Here is a 22,040-nt window from a genome sequence, read left to right as displayed (position 1 = left end):
TCTGCTTCAGTTTCCGTTTACCAGGAATTTTAATGTTTGTTATATGAAATATAAAATGAAACTCAAACCGATTTTAGATATTGTTATTGCTCTTCGACACCAAAAAAAATATATATTTATTTTCTGAAAATGAAATTTGAATTCATTTTTTTTTTTTCAATTTAAGTCCGTGAAACTAAAATTAAATGACCAAAACACACATTGACCGAATCGGTTCACTCGAATTCCCATTGTTTGCCACTAGATGTCGTTAAAACACAGCACCGCAATTTTGTTACAAACAGGAAATTCAAGCAGACCCTAAATCGAAAAAATATATAAATCATAAAACTAATCGACATTAGAAGTAAATCCATATCTGTGGCTGGATGTGTAACTGACAGGAAATAATAGCTAATGATCATATTTTTATGAATAAACAAACATACTGAATTATTAATTCATTGATAGTAAATTCCATCCATCCATTTCCTACCGTTTATTCCCTTCGGGGTCGCTGGAGCCTATCTCAGCTTCAATCGGGCGGGAGGCGGGGTACACCCTGGACAAGTCGCCACCTCATCGCAGTGATAGTAAATTATCAATAGATAATATTACTGTATGGTAACTACAATGAACTATATTTACAACACATTGTAAACAAACACCACATTCAAAAGAAAGCTTTTAATTAGAAAGTTATATACACACTGTAAAATTAAATTAAACTTTTTACAAATATTAAATTACTATTCTCACACCCACTGCCATTACAGGGGAAGATCAGAAGCTGAAAGCATTCAAACCAAAATGTGGACTGTTATTTTCAGGAACTAAACACTGTACAACAGTGCCTCTGGACACAACATTAGTTGTTTCTTTTAAAAGTTTAACCCCATAATATTTTTTAACACCAGGTAGCAGAAGGGGAGGTAAAGCAATAATGAAACATATAGAGGCGCATAAAAATCATTGTCACAGTAGCTGGAAACCAAAGTGAGGACAGAAAAAGATGGACAACAAAAAAAGACTGATAAATAAACAATTGTATGCATAGAATAGAAAAGAATAGAGTAAGGCCTTTAGGGACAACAAATAGTGAGACACAACCAATGCCGATGCTTTAAGATAATACACGGAGAAAAAACAATGTACAGGTGTAAGGCAACATTCTGTTAGCAATAATAATAAAAGCGCCACAAAAGATCAAGATATCTCACATGGGGTTTGACTGAAAAATGATTAAGACCTTCTAGGGAGATGTGTGTGGTCGCCACTGAGCGGCGACATAAAACATGATTCTCTCGGCTCTGGAAGGTACTGTATTATGTGCTGGGGACAACAAAACATATTTATTTCACTGCAACCAGTTGCAGTTATGTCAATAATTGTGTGGTGTTTTCCGCCATTACTCCAGGGAGGCGCCAGTCACCACAAATGATGAATATTGATTATTAATACGCATGTGCTTGATTGTTTGTGTTTTCTTATATGCCAAGCAACATGGGATGTCGTGGAGATAGACTATATCATCAGAGGGGTGGGAGGGCTGTTACTAAATCCTGCTCACACACACACAAAGATGCATACACTCACAAGTCAGACTCACCAAAGCAAAACAAAGTGACACAATAAATACAGCAGGAAAGGATATTTTGTTTTAAGTCATGACCAATCAGCCTCCCAACTGGCGTATCGCCGTGTCTCGCTTCTTGCGTACGAGTCCGGTTGCGTCTTCATTGCTCCTTGGAAGCAAAACAACAATCCTTACTCATGCCAAAGAAGAAATCCCATGTGGGGCGCATAGAAAAGCCTTCTTTGTGGTCTGGGGAAAAAGTTCCAACGCAGCTCTTAGGTTGTGGATGCCGAGAGAGACACACAGAAGAGGCTTCATGCGTTATTCAGAGTGGGCCACGGTGCAGTGAAAGACATCACTATACTGTATATATATATATATTTATATATATATCAAAAAACAAAAATCCAACATGCAGCATTCTCAAAGACGGCCGACAACATCCAACTGTCACTCACAACTCTTCAAGTAGAGCGGGAAGACAAGTGAGGACGCGGCGGTGCCAGGAACATCCGATGGAGCATGTGCACGGTGATACAAAGCCTGAAGCACGCCGCCTTGACTCAATATGTTTGATACAAAGGATTTTTACGCTCCGACTTAGATCCTGTGGCGCTCCTGCGGGAAGTACTGGCTGATGGCTTTGCTCTGCGTCGCTAGCAACGGACAATGATGTTTTTTTTTGTTTTTTTTTTGCCGGGGCATAGTCCTTGTCTCTGCTGGCCTTTGAGGGGTGGTTTTTTTTTTGAGGGAGGGAGGTGACAGCCACACTCGGTCCTGGTCAGCAGAGGGAGACAGGGGACTGCTTCATGCTTCCTTCAGCAGAGGAATATCTGCAGGGAGACAACACAGGATTGGAAGTGAGTGGTGATTCTACAGTTATCATGCCATCCGTTCAAAGAGCAGTGAATGACAAAAGCAGTAGAAAAAGGGGCATAGCACTAAATCCTGGGCTTCCACACACAAGACTCATGCCACACTAAACCCAACAATGCTGCCACATACACTTGCAAGCACTAAACCAACTAATTATTGCACGGATTTGGTTAAAACCAGCTTTTTAAAACACAACCTCAATAGGTTGTATTCACCTTACGTTCAGCTCGTTAAATACGGGAGACTCAAAGTGGTGGGCCAGCGAGCGTCTGCTGTCAGAGCGTTCTGGCCTTTCTTGAAGAAAAATGCCCTATTCTGGCGTTGTTTTAGACTAGGGGTGCCCATTAGGTCGATCATGGAGGGTGTGTCAGTCGATCGCCAGCCAGGCTTTAAAAAAATACACCAAAAAATTAGCGATGATCAATCTTCACTAGACGCTAATTTCGTCAGTTGATTGACATTCACCGCACCCGGGGATCTTGTGAGATGACGCTGGCGGCACTTTTTATTTCAACAGACTCTCGCGCCACACCTGCTGTCAAAAGCAGAAAAACCGATCGCACAGTTTCTGTCTTCACAATAAAAGTGCTGCTCCATCCTGCTTGCGCTAACAAAATAAGAGTCTCAGAAAGGTAGAGCACGCAAGCTAGAAAGCTACTGAGTTTTCCGTCAATGTATTTCTAGTAAAGTGTATAAAAAGGAGTATGGAAGCTGGACAAATAAGATGCCAAAAACAACTACCGTATTTTCCGCACTATTAGCCGCACCTAAAAACCACAAATTTACTCAAAAGCTGACAGTGCGGCTTATAACCCGGTGCGCTTTATATATGGATTAATATTAAGATTCATTTTCATAAAGTTTAGGTCTCGCAACTACGGTAAACAGCCGCCATCTTTTTTCCCCGTAGAAGAGGAAGTGCTTCTTCTTATACGGCAAGCAACCGCCAAGGTAAGCACCCGCCCCCATAGAACAGGAAGCGCTTCTTCTTCTACTGTAAGCAACCACCCGCCCCCGTAGAAGAAGAAGAAGCGCGCGGATATTACGTTTCATTTCCTTTGTGTGTTTACATCTGTAAAGACCACAAAATGGCTCCTACTAAGCGACAGGTTTCCGGTTCATGAAAAGACGCAATCTCTCCATCCGCACACGGACTACTATTTCACAGCAACTGCCTAAAGACTTTCAAGAAAAGCTGGCTACTTTCCGTGCATATTGTAAAAACAAGATAGCTGAAAAAAAGATCCGGCCAGAGAACATTATCAACATGGACGAGGTTCCACTGACTTTTGATATTCCTGTGAACCGCACTGTGGATACAACGGGAGCACGTACGGTGAATATTCGCACCACAGGGAATGAGAAGTCATCCTTCACTGTGGTTCTAGCTTGCCATGCTAATGGCCAGAAACTTCCACCCATGGTGATATTCAAAAGGAAGACCTTGCCAAAAGAGACCTTTCCAGCCGGCGTCATCATAAAAGCTAACTCGAAGGGATGGATGAAGAAAAGATGAGCGAGTGGTTAAGGGAAGTTTACGCGAAGAGGCCGGGTGGCTTTTTTCACGCAGCGCCGTCCATGTTGATATACGACTCCGTGCGCGCCCACATCACGCTGGTTTTTAATATATTATTAAAGTTTGACTGACCTATCTGACTGTTTTTTTGACATTCCCTTTAGCGCAGTTAGATGCGGCTTATAACACGGGGCGGCTTATAGGTGGACAAAGTTTTGAAATATGCCGTTCATTGAAGGCGCCGCTTATAACCCAGGGCGGCTTATGGTGCGGAAAATACGGTACTTTCATGTGGTGTTGGACAGAAAGGAGGACTTTTTTTCACCTCCAAAATGTAAATTTGAAAATGTGGAACTTATCAGTCACTTATCAACTTATCAGTCACTTATCAACTTATCAGTCACTTATCACTTATCAACTTATCAATCACTTATTAGTGATTCTTGTCTGATTCCAATTAATGCAAGTCATGAGAATCAGGAAATACAATCAATTTATATTTTTGTCTTCATTAAAGAAAATATTCTATATGTGTTAATCAGGCTTGTATTTTTATTAAACACCTTTAACATGTTAATAAAAAATGTCTGTATCATGAATAAATATAAATTATAAATATATATACATATGTGTGTATATTTATGTAAATGTATGTATATATATCAGGGCTGTGAATCTTTGGGTGTCCCACGATTCGATTCAATATCGATTCTTGGGGTCACGATTCGATTCAAAATCTATTATTTTTCAATTCAACATGATTCTCGATTCAAAAACGATTTTTTCCCGATTCAAAAGGATTCTCTATTCATTCAATACATAGGATTTCAGCAGGATCTACCCCAGTCTGCTGACATGCAAGCAGAGTACCGTATTTTCCGCACTATAAGGCGCACCTAAAAACCACAAATCTTCTCAAAAGCTGACAGTGCGCCTTATAACCCGGTGCGCTTTATATATGGATAAATATTAAGATTCATTTTCATAAAGTTTAGGTCTCGCAACTACGGTAAACAGCCGCCATCTTTTTTCCCCGTAGAAGAAGCGCGCGGTGCATGCTGGGATATGTGACGTTTCATTTCCATTTGTGTGTTTATGTAAAGACCCCAAAATGGCTCCTATTAAGTGTGTTGTCTGTCTAATTATAAATAATGCAGACGAGGCGTGTTAACTGAGTTCTCAACGTTTTCTCACAGCGTGCTCATAACCACATTCGAACTCCCAGCATACAACAACGCTTCTCAGGGCTACCGCGCATGCTCGTCACTATCGTTGCATGCTGGGTAGTGTAGTTGTTATATTTGCTAGCTCATAACAGCACATTGAGAGACACGCTTACGCGCTTAATTCAATACTTGCCGTCATTCCGGGTGGATTGACAAAAGACCTCCAGCCGCTAGATATTGGTGTCAACAGGGCATTCGAAGCTAGACTGCTAACTGCGTGGGAACTTCTCAGGGCTACCGCGCATGCTCGTAACTATCGTTGCATGCTGGGTAGTGTAGTTGTTATATTTGCTAGCTCATAACAGCACATTGAGAGACACGCTTACGCGCTTAATTCAATACTCGCCGTCATTCCGGGTGGATTGACAAAAGACCTCCAGCCGCTAGATATTGGTGTCAACAGGGCATTCGAAGCTAGACTGCTAACTGCGTGGGAACTTCTCAGGGCTACCGCGCATGCTCGTAACTATCGTTGCATGCTGGGTAGTGTAGTTGTTATATTTGCTAGCTCATAACAGCACATTGAGAGACACGCTTACGCGCTTAATTCAATATTCGCCGTCATTCCGGGTGGATTGACAAAAGACCTCCAGCCGCTAGATATTGGTGTCAACAGGGCATTCGAAGCTAGACTGCTAACTGCGTGGGAACAATGGAAGACAGAAGGCGAACACACCTTCACTAAGACGAGGAGGCAGCGCCAGACGACGCCAACATCTGCCAGTGGATCGTAAATTTGCCCAACTTTTCACTTCGGACACCGAAGACGAAGGATTTACGAATGAAGAATAACTTCAGAAAGTGAGCGCTATGTTTATTTTGTGTGTTGTGACATTAACGTTCGAGCAACATTATGTTGCTATTGCTCTGCACTATTTTGAATTTTACTATGTTTGTGATTGCACATTTGCGTACATTTTGGGAGTGAACAGAGTTGTTAGAACGCTGGTTTTTAATATATTATTAAAGTTTGACTGACCTATCTGACTGTTTTTTTGACATTCCCTTTAGCGCAGCGTAGGCGCGGCTTATAGTCCGGGGCGGCTTATTGGTGGACAAAGTTATGAAATATGCCATTCATTGAAGGTGCGGCTAATAATCCGGTGCGCCTTATAGTGCGGAAAATACGGTAGTAGATTTTTGTAAAAAGCTTTTATAATTGTAAAGGACAATGTTTTATTAACTGATTGCAATAATGTAAATTTGTTTTAACTATTAAATGAACCAAAAATATGACTTATTTTATCTTTGTGAAAATATTGGACACAATGTGATGTCAAGCTTATGAGATGCGATGCAAGTGTAAACCACTGTGACACTATTGTTAATTTATCTTTATTTTTATAAATGTCTAATGATAATGTCAATGAGGGATTTTTAATCACTGCTATGTTGAAATTGTAACTAATATTGATACCGTTGTCGATAATATTCATTTTTGTTTCACTACTTCTGGTTTGTTCTGTGTCGTGTTTGTGTCTCCTCTCAATTGCTCTGTTTATTGCAGTTCTGAGTGTTGCTGGGTTGGGTTTGGTTTTGTAATTGGATTGCATTGTTATGGTATTGCTGTGTATTGTTTTGTTGGATTGATGAATTTAAAAAAATAAATAAATAAATAAATAAATAAAAATTAAAAAATAGATTTTTTAAAAATGAGAATCGATTCTGAATCCGCACGTGAGAATCGTGATTCGAATTCGAATCGATTTTTTTCCACACCCCTAATATATATATATATATATATATATATATATATATATATATATATATATATATATATATATATATATACTCAAATATTAACACTGAATTAGTAATCCTACTCTTGAATTTAATCGTATTAAATAGTTATATCTAACAGTATATATCTTACAGTTTAAGGGTAGGCTTATTGCAAAAACAAATACCATACTAATCAATTATACTACAAGAGAAGGGACCCATGAAACTGATGAAAAATACATTTACGCAGTGCAAAACAATAAAATAAATAATTCTAACTAAATTAATAATACATTATATATATATACACACATATATATGTTAATGAAATAAACTGTCAATAAAATGTAAGTGCAAATGAAAATACAGCTTCACAACTTCAGTCATAATTTTTGCGCTTAATAAACTTCTCTATGACTCCAGACTTCTTTTGTTTGTTTGATATTGTTATTACTGCCACAAGTGGTGGAAAAGTGCATCACAACGAACTACCGCTGCGGCCAATACGGACCACAGCTAAAGAACGGATATTTTTTGGTGGCCCTCTAAATGGCGCTCGTGGCCGAACAAAGGGCCTCGGCCATATGGTTAAGAAAAACTGATCTGCATACCCAGTTTTCACTCTGTTGGCTGCACAGGAGCCATGTTGGTTTAGTGGCCCACCACTTTGTTCACTTCCGTTCAAAAGTCACATGGGTGAATACAACCTATTCCTTTTATATCAACATTTAGGACTCCTTGTTTTCATAATCTTTACAGTTAAATGGCAGGAAAATAATATTCAAATATTACAAAAGCCCACTCACACAAATTGAACTAAACTGTACTATCTGCTGGAAATGTGCGTATTAAAGAAATTGGGTGTCTGGCCTTACCGTCAGAAAAGTCATCTGCAGAGGTGACGGAGAGAAGACTGTGCTGGTCGCTGCTCTCGGAGTCTCTACGTAGAGGTAGAGGGGCTGCACAAGCACCCCCAGGGTGCTCTCTAGCCCACGAAGATAAGGAAGAAGAGGACGATGAAGGGGCCTCATGCACAAGCACAGTCTCTGCACGATGGTGGGAGGGGAACGAGGACGAGGTGGATGGGAGACAGAAGTCTAAGTCTCTATGCTGGCGGCTTCGGCTAGAGCCTTGGCCTCCTGCGGCCCCCTGAGGGAGTCCCTCGGACAGAACAATTGGAACTCTGGACTCGGGAGGAGCCAGGGGAGGCGGCGGAGGAGGAGGTGGGCCCGAACCGTTTCCATACACAGCCTCTTCGTAGGAAGGCAGTGCCACCTGAATGCCCTCGACCATGATGGAACCAGACTGGCCTGAGACTCCTTGCTCCCTCCTGGTGGACAGACAGACGGAGTGAGTCATACAGGCAGGCCAGACCTCATCACAGAAGCAGGGTCAGGGTGTAAGGAACCCCGCAGTCATTTGTGACTGTACAAACCCTTTATTTATCCTTTTATTTTGCTGTCTGCGCTAAGCTAAGCTAAGCTAAGATATCTGGCCTGTTGCACAACCAATGAGCTGAAGAACGCTGGATCAAATCATTTGTGGCGTCTGATCACCGCCACAGAAAAGACAAAGGCGGTGCTTGTATTTCACTTTTCATTTCATTTAAAAAATGTTAACATGTCGAACACCTTGGTAGGATCTTCTTATGTCCAACACCAGGCACGTGCACAGACATTTTAGGGGGCTGGTGTTCAAGCCAGAAAAAAAATCACAGCAGGATACTTTTGACTTATAAAGTAACAAATATAAACTAAAATTATCAAATTGAGTAAAAAAAATAAATGTGTACTGTACAGAATGACACGAATAATATACAACAATTCTACCTCACCAGACGTTGTAGCTCCACTTAAAGGGATTTAATCATGCAGAATCAACTTTTTCTACCTTTTGGTATCTGTTTTTGTGTGTTTGGGATCCCCATGAGTCCCAAAAATGTGATATCAAACAATGAAGGCATTTTATGAAACAATCTTGCCTTCTTCCACACCTCCAAGCTGTGGGGAATTTGAGACTTTAGTGACATATTTTGCCATAGTTACGTCAGCGGATATCTCCATATATGTTTACCCAAGTCAATAAGTTCCTTATTTTTATTTAACCTCCTGTTGTGGGGCAGAGTGGCTTGTACATGCTAAATTCCTCCGCTAAAAAGTAGCGTATAGTTCTAATTTAAATCTGTCAGTAGACTCCGTATGGAAGCACTAAAAACTACAACATGGGGTGGAGACGCAGTCGATGGGGGCTTGCCCTGGAGGAGGCATGTAAATAACAGTGTGTTCCATTTGTATTAGAAAGTCGGAATTTCCGGGTTCCTAGTGGTAAATTTGAACTGGAACGCCCCCTGAAGTCGGATTTCCTACTTGGAAAGCTGGAGAGTCTTCAGTGTACACAATAATAAAAGCTTCTGTAATATCCATTATTAGCACTTCTGAATATTTTTTGTCGCACTAAATCTGCCATATACAGTGTATTGTTGGACTATTACATATGTAGGGTAAATTAAAATATTTAATGTGTTTTATACATTCTACATCGCTAGCAATAGCGTCTGTATCTGCATCCACCGTCTTTGAAGGTTGCAGAAGAACCACATATTTTTCCTTTAGTTGTTAATAATCAGATAAGGTAAGCGCAGGAATAGCTTGCATGGATGTGGCCGACCTCCTAACTGGAACGCTCTCAACTCGGCTCGTCATTCTCAGCATCGACTTCATACTTCCAAGGTTAATGGAACGTGCAATGAGGCCGCCCACAAAACGGCGCATCTTAAAAACGCGGTCCGGAAACGGTTTGAAAACGGTCTGTAAAACAAAATCTATGCAACATTTTGACCAAAGCACCACCATTACATGTTATGTAGACCACAAGGAAGTGTTTTAAAAGTAGGAAAAAAATCATAATATGACACTTTTAAGACCCACCTTTAATCACAATAATCAGGATTTTAACTGAAACAAAACTAGGGAAGTTGTCTAATTTGTAGAAAAACAAAACTGTTTATTAATTAAAACACAATTATGTGCCTGCCTGTTTACTCTCCTGTAAAAATGGATAACTCCTCTGCTACGACTCTTTTTTACTGATTTAAATCGGTTATATTATGATTTTTTCCCCCCTACATTTAAAACACTTCCCTATGGTCTACGTAATGTAATGGTGGTTCTTTGGTCTAAATGTTGCATAGATTATGTTTTACAGACCATCTTCAAGCTGCTTTCTGACCGTCTCTTCAGAATGGCGGTCTTATTTACGTGGCTCCACTTCGACTGCGTCTTCTCCCCCCATCCATGTTGTAGTTTTTAGCGCTCCCATAGCGAGTTTACTGACAGATATAAGTTTGAACTATGTGCTAATTTGTATTAGAATTGGGAACAGCGGCGGATGCATGTGTATATATGAGCCAGTCTGCCCCACAACAAGAGGAGAGAGAAAAAGAAGGAGCTTATTGACTACAGAATCGGACTTCAATGGCGGTAAATTTATACCTTATATCAGCGTTTCTCAAAGTGTAGGGCGCGCCCCACTGGTGGGGAATAGAGACATGACAGGTGGGGCGCGAGGAACGGGAGGAAATTTCAATTTAAATTTTTTTTTAAAATTATTATATTCTTAGATTTTTTTTTTTACTATGCTTTCATTTTCTATACACACTGTAAATCACTTTGTGATTCTGTCTGTGAAATCTGCTATATAAATAAATGGAAATTACCGGTACTTATTTTTACTGTAGGCTTTATATTTCTCGGTACGAGCGAAAGTTTGACAGACATAGCAACAGTAACTAATGGGGGGCTAAGCGGAACAAACTTTCGCGCGGATGGGTAGCAGGCTAATGTGTGGATCACAATTACACAAATATATACATTTGTGACTCGCACCTCAAAGGTCGTCGAGCCAGAGCCAGCGCCTGCAGAGAAACAAAAATGTGACGGGCACACACTGTGTCATTCACTGGGAAGCACTCGCGTCAAGGCAGCTCAGCCCCGAACTCAATGAGGTTTTAACAGATGTTGTGAGCGCGGTAAATTTGATCAAAACACGACCACTGAAAGCGCGACTGTTCTCTGCACTGTGTGAGGAAATGGGAGCTGATCATACAGCCGTGCTGTTTCACAGTGAAGCAAGGTGGCTCTCCTGGGGGAAAGTGCTGTCACTTGCCCTGTCTTGCCAAATGCATAGCTCCTCCTTTTTTGTGCAAAGATTGCAAAGTGGCACTTTTATTGTATTTATTATTGAACTTGATGCAAGTTATTTGATTTATTATTGAACTTGATGCAAGTTATAACACTTTTGTTTTATTTATTATTGAACTTGATGCAAGTTATAACACTTTTTTCGATTTATTATTGAACTTGATGCAAGTTATAGCACTTTTTTTGATTTATTATTGAACTTGATGCAAGTTATAACACTTTTGTTTTATTTATTATTGAACTTGATGCAAGTTATAACACTTTTTTTGATTTATTATTGAACTTGATGCAAGTTATTTGATTTATTATTGAACTTGATGCAAGTTATAACACTTTTATTTGATTTATTATTGAACTTGATGCAAGTTAACACTTTTTTTTTTATTATTGAACTTGATGCAAGTTATAACACTTTTGTTTTATTTATTATTGAACTTGATGCAAGTTATAACACTTTTTTTGATTTATTATTGAACTTGATGCAAGTTATTTGATTTATTATTGAACTTGATGCAAGTTATAACACTTTTTTTGATTTATTATTGAACGTGATGCAAGTTATAACACTTTTTGATTTATTATTGAACTTGATGCAAGTTATAACACTTTTTTTGATTTATTATTGAACTTGATGCAAGTTATAACACTTTTATTTGATTTATTATTGAACTTGATGCAAGTTATAACACTTTTTTTGATTTATTATTGAACGTGATGCAAGTTATAACACTTTTTTTGATTTATTGAACTTGATGCAAGTTATAACACTTTTGTTTTATTTATTATTGAACTTGATGGAAGTTATTTTATTTATTATTGAACTTGATGCAAGTTATACCACAGCTGCACAGTTATTTTATTTATTATTGAACTTAATGTTATTTTATGTTATTGAGTTCGAATGTATACAACTTGATGTTCAATAAATTTGAAAATGTTAAAGCTTGGCATTAGCGCTCTGTTGGGGCGATGGGGGCAGGTGGGGCTTGAAAACTCCCCCTTGTCCAAAGTGGGGGATGACAAAAAAAGTTTGAGAACCACTGCCTTATATGGATAACCCGCTTATGTCACACTTGGGCTAAACGTCAAAATTTGGGCAAATTCCAAACAGATTGTAAGGAAGAAGTATGAAGGAAGGCAAGATTGTTTCATACATTTACCCGACATGGCTCTATGGCAGACCTGGGCAAATTAAGGCCCGGGGGCCACATGCGGCCCGTTAAGCTTTTCAGTCTGGCCCGCCGGACATTCCCAAATAATTTTTTTAGATCTTTAAGATGGAAACTGTAGCTGCCATTATGATGTGCAGTGATGTTTTCTAATGACCGTAGGTCTTGAACTATACAAAGTATTTCAATGGTTGGAATCTGCGCTTATGGATGATATACCAATTACTATGGTAATCTAATTAGTTACTATGGTCATCTAATTAGTTACTATGGTAATCTACGTCACAGCAGCTCAGATGAGGCACCAAGCAGTGTGGGTGGGAAGCGTTTCCACAGACGCGGAAGGAGCTTTTCACAACAAAGTTCTAAAGCTTAGTGATATATCAGATTGTAGGTGGGTTTATTTTGTACCCTTCGCGTTCATATTTCACTGTTTGTTGCATTTTTGTTGCGTTTCACTTGATTGTAAAATATGTCGATCGAAAGGGGGTGTGGCATTCATATTTTGTCAATATTTAGTGTTTTATCGTTCATAGAAAAATGTAAAATTCCATTACGTTTTTTAAGGCGGTGTGTCATAATGTTTTTAGCATTCAATCAGACATTTTTGTGAAGTTTGTATTAGTGTCCCTAAAAATAGATATACCGGCCCCCAGACACATTTTGTTCTCTAAATGTGGCCCCCGAGTCAAAATAATTGCCCAGGCCTGCTCTATGGTTTGATTTCAAATTTTTGCAACTTAGGCACAAATACACAAAAGCAGGTACCAAAAGGTAAGAAAAGATGGTTTAGCACAATAGGGTCCTTTTTAATAAATTAGGAAAAGAAGGGCTCCAGCAGGAGATGAGATGACTCCATCTGTGCATGTGCCTGTTGAACAACTATATACACAACTTCAACCTTCAAGCCACACCAGCTGGCATCCGTTACATAAAGTCCCAGCTTCTGGGCAAGAACAGTTTGATAAAAAATAAAATAAAAAAAGAAACATGTTTAAATGTGTCCTGACCTTTTGAAAAGATGAAAAAAAGTGGTTGAGAGCCACTTGAAGTACAAAAAGTGATGGGCAATGTGACCTCGAACAATGATGGCACTTTATTTAGCAGTTTTATTGCAGCAATCTGTTGGATGAAGACAGCTTTACTGGGAACAGATTTGCAGTCGTGTCCATTAGGGGAAGCAATGCCAGGAGTCAGACTGAATGTTTTACAAGGTGTTAGCTGTTTTTTTCTTTAATATGTCCACAGCCTTATCTTATATAAATATATATTTAAGCAAGTGTGAAGCAATGCGCTTAGACTTTCTGATAGGCATGATGTGCAAATGTGGCTGCAAGTTAGTACCTCCCTATGGAAGTAAATCATGACTGTGAAAATGTGTTATCCATAAACCAGCAGCAATAATCATCTTCGGCATGACAGAGGGGCTTTCCATTGTCCAAGCACTTTCCCCTAAGTAATTACTAGTTATGTGGACGGTTTTGCTGGCATGACATTGGATTCCAGTTTTCAGGGAATTGCACTGTGTAAAAATACAATGTGTCCGTCTTACCTGCTGTGATGGAACGACTTGAGTTTTGGCTGCACGAGAACAAACAGCACAACTAAAAGCAGGATGAGTGCCACTGAGCTCGCAGTGGACGCCACAATAGACAGAGCAGGTATGCCAAGAGGGGAGCTTGGCTCCTTGTCTGTGGGATGAAAAATAAATAAAGAGGAAACGATGAAATCCACGACAGAACGGGGTACCTCGAAAAACACTTGTTGAGGTGTCGAACCTTGCGTGAGTCGACAGCTAATCTGCATGGGAGCGTCCCAATCGCCGTTCAGACAGGTGAGGAACTTGTAGTCTGCTTTCAGAGCGTAGCCCTCGTCACAGAAGTACTCGATGACGGTCTTGTGGGTGAGGTGGTGGCAGGACGGCGGGTGACAGCGGTAGCCGCCATTTTCCGGTTCAGTGGGGGGCGAACACACTGGGGGAGAAGATTTTCATTCTCACTATCATGACCCACTGTGCAGAAAAACAGTCTGGGTGAGATGCCCCGCTGGTTTACAAGGACAATCCTGCCACTGTGATATAAAGCACTAGATGTTAGAGGTGCCAAAAATGTTTTATTTTTAAATGAATCGCGATTCTTATTTGTAGCAATTCTTAATGGATTAAAAAAAAAAACGTTATTTTTTTTAATATGTCCTGTCCATCTACTTAGACAAATCATATTGTTGATGGAGATGCCTATATCTGCTGTACAGATTTATTTACAAAAGAGTGTGTGATACTTCTCTTGTTGCCTTATTGGTATTTGACTTTATTGAATATTTGGGTAGAATTTTATTAAACAAACACAGTTTTCTTTCAAGTAATACTTTTTTTTAACAGCTGTTCATTTATTTTATGGAGAAATGGAGTTAATCATTGAACTGGCATTCAATGTTATTAAAAAAGTATTGATTTTGAATTGAGAATCGTTTTAAATCGAGAATCGATTCTGAACTAAGAATTGAATCGAATCGTGTGGTGCCAAAGAGTCACAGCCCTACTAGATATACAGCTAAAGTTACATCTAACGCGGTCCGATATAATGCAGTTTTCTTTAAAATGCCGTCGTGGCATGGACCCCGAGTTTTCGCCCGTTTTTCCCACCAGAGTAAACCGCATTCTTTTTACCAAATTATCAACTATAAATACTGTATCGACCTACAGTTGGATAGTGCCCGGCCAATTCTGTGACGTGTGAGCACAATCTGCCATTCGCGTTGGCAGCGACGCAAAGCAGATGCGAGAAATGTTTGTCCGTGCTCTGCTTTTTTTTTTTTTTTCAAAAAATATTTCAATTTTAATAGCAGTGCAATACAGACATTTAACAATTACAATTACGACAATCAAGTATTTTTTACATAAACAGGAAGTTGTAACACACAAACAAAGGAGAAACAAATAACAAAAAACTAACAAAAACAAGAAAAATAACATCTGTAAGGGATAACATTGGGATGGTAATCGTTTTTATTATTATTTTTAGAACGTGGGAGGCTATCATGGCCTTTATGTTTTCCTTTGTCATTATTAGTCAGTTGTAAAAAAAAAATTAAATTCAGAACAAAACAAAAAATATTTGATTTGCATGCTAATACTCTGCATTCATGAATGTGAAATTTACCTAAAAGACATAACAGTTCGATTGCACCGTGTTCGGCTTTGCTGGGCTCTTTTTTTTTCTCCGCCTGTCTACATCAAGAAGAAAAAAAAATTCTGATCCTCCGCCCGGGATCTTTCTGTGTGGAGTTTGCATGTTCTCCCCGTGACTGCGTGGGTTCCCTCCGGGTACTCCGGCTTCCTCCCACCTCCAAAGACATGCACCTGGGGATAGGTTGATTGGCAACACGAAATTGACCCTAGTGAGTGTGAATGTTGTCTGTCTATCTGTGTTGGCCCTGATGAGGTGGCGACTCGTCCAGGGTGTACGCCGCCTTCCGCCCGAATGCGGCTGAGATAGACTCCAGCACCCCCGCGACCCCGAACGGGACAAGCGGTAGAAAATAGATGGATGGATGGATGGAAATTATCACAGTTATCATTATGATCGCGGTGTGGTGACTGTGACTATGGTGACTTACACACACTGAAATCTTTTAACTACGGTAAGTTTTATTACATAAAAACAACAAATACAAACTCCGTTTCCATAGGAGTTGGGAAATTGTGTTAGATGTAAATATAAATGGAATACAATGATTTGTAAATCATTTTCAACCCATATTCATTTGAATATGCTACAAAGACAACATATTTGATGTTCAAACTGATAAACTTTTTTTTTTGTGCAAATAATCATTAACTTTAGAATTTGATGCCAGCAACACGTGACAAAGAAGTTGGGAAAGGTGGCAATAAATACTGATAAAGTTGAGGAATGCTCATCAAACACTTATTTGGAACATCCCACAGGTGAACAGGCAAATTGGGAACAGTTGGGTGCCATGATTGGGTATACAAGTAGATTCCATGAAATGCTCAGTCATTCACAAACAAGGATGGGGCGAGGGTCACCACTTTGTCAACAAATGCGTGAGCAAATTGTTTAACAGTTTAAAAAACTTTGCTCAACCAGCTATTGCAAGGAATTTAGGGATTTCACCATCTACGGTCCGTAATATCATCAAAGGGTTCAGAGAATCTGGAGAAATCACTGCACGTAAGCAGCTAAGCCTGTGACCTTCGATCCCTCAGGCTGTACTGCATCAACAAGCGACATCAGTGTGTAAAGGATATCACCACATGGGCTCAGGAACACTTCAGAAACCCACTGTCAGTAACTACAGTTGGTCGCTACATCTGTAAGTGCAAGTTAAAACTCACCTATGCAAGGCGAAAACCGTTTATCAACAACACCCAGAAACGCCGTCGGCTTCGCTGGGCCTGAGCTCATCTAAGATGGACTGATACAAAGTGGTAAAGTGTTCTGTGGTCTGACGAGTCCACATTTCAAATTGTTTTTGGAAACTGTGGACGTCGTGTCCTCCGGACCAAAGAGGAAAAGAACCATCCGGATTGTTATAGGCGCAAAGTTGAAAAGCCAGCATCTGTGATGGTATGGGGGTGTATTAGTGCCCAAGACATGGGTAACTTACACATCTGTGAAGGCGCCATTAATGCTGAAAGGTACATACAGGTTTTGGAGCAACATATGTTGCCATCCAAGCAACGTTACCATGGACGCCCCTGCTTATTTCAGCAAGACAATGCCAAGCCACGTGTTACATCAACGTGGCTTCATAGAAAAAGAGTGCGGGTACTAGACTGCCCTGCCTGTAGTCCAGACCTGTCTCCCATTGAAAATGTGTGGCGCATTATGAAGCCTAAAATAGCACAACGGAGACCCCCGGACTGTTGAACAACTTAAGCTGTACATCAAGCAAGAATGGGAAATAATTCCACCTGAGAAGCTTAAAAAATGTGTCTCCTCAGTTCCCAAACGTTTCCTGAGTGTTGTTAAAAGGAAAGGCCATGTAACACAGTGGTGAACATGCCCTTTCCCAACTACTTTGGCACGTGTTGCAGCCATGAAATTCTAAGTTAATTATTATTTGCAAAAAAAAAAAAATGTTATGAGTTTGAACATCAAATATCTTGTCTTTGTAGTGCATTCAATTGAATATGGGTTGAAAAGGATTTGCAAATCATTGTATTCCGTTTATATTTACATCTAACACAATTTCCCAACTCATATGGAAACAGGGTTTGTAAATAGACACACAATATACTTTCTTAGCAGAAGAAACAAATATTATCATGGCTTTTTAAAAGCCATATTATTTTCAATTTTAATGTTTAAATATGTTTTTTTCCTTCCGTTTTTATATAGTAAAAGTTGTAGAGTGTTTTTTATTAATAAAGGTGCTTCACTTCCGGTTTATGTGACGTCACGCGAGTTCACTTCCCGCTGTAGACACCTCAGCATTATATTCCTTCGTGTATAGAACAATCACTCTGCTTAAGAATAGCTTAGTTGTTCAGACACAAAGTGTTTGTATACGTTAAGATTGTGTTATGTTGTGTCTTAAAGGGGAAAGATGGTAATGTCACTTGTTTTCATGTTAGCATTAAAGCCAGCGCCAATCAATTTCTGATCATTTTTATTTAAAACGATAATAGTAACCGTTGGGAGTTTTATCGTTTATCGTTACATCTCTAATAAAATTTACAAACCAATTTATTTACAAAGTTATAAAACGTGCCTCTGTGTGCGAACCATGTGTATGTTACCGAACGCTTCAATCATTAAAAAAAGCTGGATGCAGCATTTTATTCACTTCCCTTGCTGCACATTGCAGTACTACTAGTCACTTACTACTTCGGCGTGTGTACCTTCTTTTCTGTGTTTTTTTGCGTTTTCACAAGATTTGTCCATTTTGCCAACTCAATATGAGTCCCTAAAACTCAACAGACCAGCGTGTAAAGGAGGGAATCTCTGTGGCGCCAAAAAAAAAAGAGACTATTTGCAAGGAGTACATTAATGGCTCTCACAAGTTTGGAAGTATTAACGAAGCAAGCTTCACACTACGGCAAGTTTTAATTGTGATGAGACCAAACTTTTTTTCATAAAAAGATACCAGAGCGGACTTATTTCACAGCGGAGGAAAACACACTACCTCTCGTTCAGCAGCTCAAGAGCACACACACACACACACACACACACACACACACACACACACACACACACACACACACACACACACACACACACACACACACACACACACACACTAGGGGTGTGTAATAAAAGTTTAAAACGTTCCTGTTTGCATTTCCATGAAAGCCAAGCTGCTCACCATTGCTCCGAACGCAGCGTGGTTGATGGGACCAGGATCCAGAACCAGAATCGGCACAGGTGATGCTGGTAGGGCCGTCTGCAGTGTATCCAGGCTCACAGCCATAGGTCAGAACAGTGCCCGGAGGAAAGGAGTCCCTGTTGGCCTCGGTCTGGTTAAGCAGGTCTCCATTCTGCACATCAGAAGGCCGCGCACAACCTACAGAAAAAGGTTCAAGGAGTAGGAATTAGTTGGGAGCCCGTAATGATTATCACAACCATTTGATTCATTCAACTTCTAATTTTTTGGAATATATCACAGTGTATCTTCTCAAAATGACAATACATGCCCAAGCGGATTAAAACAGGACTCGATAGCACTAATGAAAAAGGAAGATTGTTCTTATGTTATGTCCTAAAACTTTACTTTTCAACTACTTGGCCAAGTCCATACTGGTGTGTTTCAAATAATTTGAAGAACATTAATGTGGGTTTTGGCATGAATTCTGTATAGAGTACTAGGAATTAGCTATATTGCCGAAGATCTATATCGCGATACACAGGTAAAACAAAAAAATTCAGCAGCAATTCAACTGCAAATGTGAAACTAATTACATGCAAAGTGATCTTATTTTCAATACAAGGTTTTTATAAGCTGTAAGCCATAATCATCGAAATTAAATCAAAAGAAGGCTTGAAATATCTTGTGGTAAACTAAGGTACACCAATATATGACATAGATCGAGAGGAGCCAGATGAGGTGGTTTGGGCATCGAGTCAGAATGCCCCCCGAACGCCTCCCTGGGGAGGTGTTTAGGGCACGTCTGACCGGTAGGAGACCACAGGGAAGACCCAGGACACGGTGGAGAGACTATATCTCCCAGTTGGCCTGGGAACACCTTGGGATCCACCGGGAAGAGCTAGACGAAGTAACTCGGGAGAGGGAAGTCTGGGCTTTTCTGCTTAGGCTGCTGCCCTTGCGACCTGACTTCGGATAAGCGGAAGAAGATGGACGGATGGATGGTTGGATAGGTCATATATTAGTTTACTTTGTAAATATAATTGCTGGAATAAACTAACCTTTGCACGACATTCAAATTTTTGGAGTTTTCACCTGTATATTGCAGCTTCCTGCGAGAACGATATTAATCACGATATATTATTTGGAATGTAAATGATAACAAAACCATTTCAACATGGGTTACAAAGGCTGGTTAAAAATGGTTGGATGGGTAAAAAGGCTGATACTGACACTAAATATTGTCAAAAATCATTGAATGATTAAAATTTTGATCACAATTATAATCAGACAAAAACACAGAGGATGGCTGTGCAATAATATCAATAGATTATTTAAATGATTCGCTAATATTGGCTCTGAATGAAATCCTCTGTTTTTTGCCGTTAAAGTCCTCCTGTATCCAGGTACTTCTTACCTGATTTTATAAACAATAACAAAAATGACTAGAAACTGTAGTATCAACCATATATACTGATACTAAGTATCGTCACTGTCAATATTTGTATCAATCCGCCCACTTCTGTTTACATTTAAGAGCTCGAGCTGAGCGGCTAGCATGGCTTATTGCAGTGGTTCTCAAATGGGGGTAGGCGTACCCCTGGGGGTACTTGAAGGTATGCCAAGGGGTACGTGAGATTTTTTTTAAATGTCTGTCAAAAAGAACTGTGAAAAGAAATGCAACAATGCAATATTCAGTGTTGACAGCTAGATTTTTTGTGGACATGTTCCATAAATATTGATGTTAAAGATTTCTTTTTTTGTGAAGAAATGTTTACAATTAAGTTCATGAATCCAGATGGATCTCTATTACAATCCCCAAAGAGGGCACTTTAAGTTGATGATTACTTTTATGTGTAGAAATCTTTATTTATAATTGAATCACTTGTTTATTTTTCAACAAGTTTTTAGTTATTTTTATTAGGGATGACCGATAATGGCTTTTTGCCGATATCCGATATTGTCCAACTCTTTAATTACCGATACCGATATCAACCGATACCGATATTAACCGATATATACAGTTGTGGAATTAACACATTATTATGCCTAATTTGGACAACAAGGTATGGTGAAGATAAGGTACTTTTTTTTAAAATTAATAAAATAAAATAAGATAAATAGACTAAAAACTTTTTCTTGAATAAAAAAGAAAGTAAAACAATATAAAAACAGTTACATAAAAACTAGTAATTAATGAAAATTAGTCAAATTAACTGTTAAAGGTTAGTACTATTAGTGGACCAGCAGCACGCACAATCATGTGTGCTTATGGACTGTATCCCTTGCAGACTGTATTGATATATATTGATATATAATGTAGGAACCAGAATATTAATAACAGAAAGAAACAACCCTTTTGTGTGAATGGGTGTAAATGAGTGTAAATGGGTGTAAATGGGGGAGGGAGGTTTTTTGGGTTGGTGCACTACCGGTAATTGTAAGTGTATCTTGTGTTTTTTATGTTGATTTAATAAAAAATAAAAAATAAAAAAACGATACCGATAATAAAAAAACGATACCGATAATTTCCGTTCCGATATTACATTTTAACGCATTTATCGTCCGATAATATCGGCAAGCCAATATTATCGGACATCTCTAATTTTTATATCTTTTTTTCCCAAATAGTTCAAGAAAGACCACTACAAATGAGCAATATTTTGCACTGTTATACAATTTAATAAATCAGAAACTGATGGCTTAGTGCTGTATTTTACTTCTTTATCTCTTTTTTTCAACCAAAAATGCTTTGCTCTGATTAGGGGGTACTTGAATTAAAAAATGTTCACAGGGGGTACATCACTGAAAAAAGGTTGAGAACCACTGGCTTATTGTATCCTCCTACAGTGCGTAGTGTGGCATGTTTAGATATTCCTCATCCTACTTGTAAAAAACGTAGCTTATTTGCCACCATGCTGACCTAAAAGCGGCTTTGCATTGTGGAGCGACGTTGTCTGCTAGCTCGCTTGCAAATACGCTACATTGGGACACAGCTATAATGTGTCATCAACATGCATTATTACGACATGATGATAGTATTACGACATGACGATAGTATTAAATGTTCTATCGTCGGCCAAATGTATATCATTTATATTGTGCAACCCTATACAGTACTTCTAATAGTCTCTGCATGCTGCTATCATCAGGTCAAATAACTTTTCACCAGGAAACTCAGTCAAGTTGACAGGTGGAGCAGATAATTACAGCTCAGTGGAATTGTTCCTTGAATCTAGGCTACAATTCCACTGCGCAGGAGGGAGCGGCATGGTATCAAAATGGCAGGTGTGGTGTCGTCCGCCCTGCTGTGTGCCAACAGTGGCCTCAAGTTCCTTTGGTGGACTCACATGTGACAAGGCGTGCCATATCAGATATAGTTATAATTGATTCCGTGCGCATTAAACTGTCTTTGTTCCGCTGCAACGTCACACATTATCTCCGACT

General features: G+C 39.3%; 1 protein-coding gene across 2 annotated transcripts in view; it reads right to left on the bottom strand.

The window, feature by feature from the left end:
• Positions 1 to 651: 651 nt before the first annotated feature.
• susd6 (sushi domain containing 6) overlaps positions 652 to 22,040 on the bottom strand; it is a 64,066-nt gene continuing 42,677 nt past the window's right edge. For both annotated transcript variants that reach the window (XM_061987144.2, XM_061987143.2), the window contains exons 3-7: positions 18,597 to 18,794; positions 14,042 to 14,236; positions 13,816 to 13,954; positions 7,771 to 8,225; positions 652 to 2,388 (exon numbers count right to left, since the gene is read on the bottom strand). In XM_061987144.2, coding sequence (XP_061843128.2) covers positions 2,363 to 2,388; positions 7,771 to 8,225; positions 13,816 to 13,954; positions 14,042 to 14,236; positions 18,597 to 18,794 — 1,013 coding nt within the window. In that variant the 3' untranslated portion in view covers positions 652 to 2,362. The remainder of the gene's footprint in view (positions 2,389 to 7,770; positions 8,226 to 13,815; positions 13,955 to 14,041; positions 14,237 to 18,596; positions 18,795 to 22,040) is intronic.

Source organism: Nerophis lumbriciformis, linkage group LG26, assembly GCF_033978685.3.
Source record: "Nerophis lumbriciformis linkage group LG26, RoL_Nlum_v2.1, whole genome shotgun sequence".
Classification (NCBI taxonomy): domain Eukaryota; kingdom Metazoa; phylum Chordata; class Actinopteri; order Syngnathiformes; family Syngnathidae; genus Nerophis; species Nerophis lumbriciformis.
Note: the sequence above shows the minus strand (reverse complement) of the source record. Positions and strands in the feature narration are given on the sequence as shown.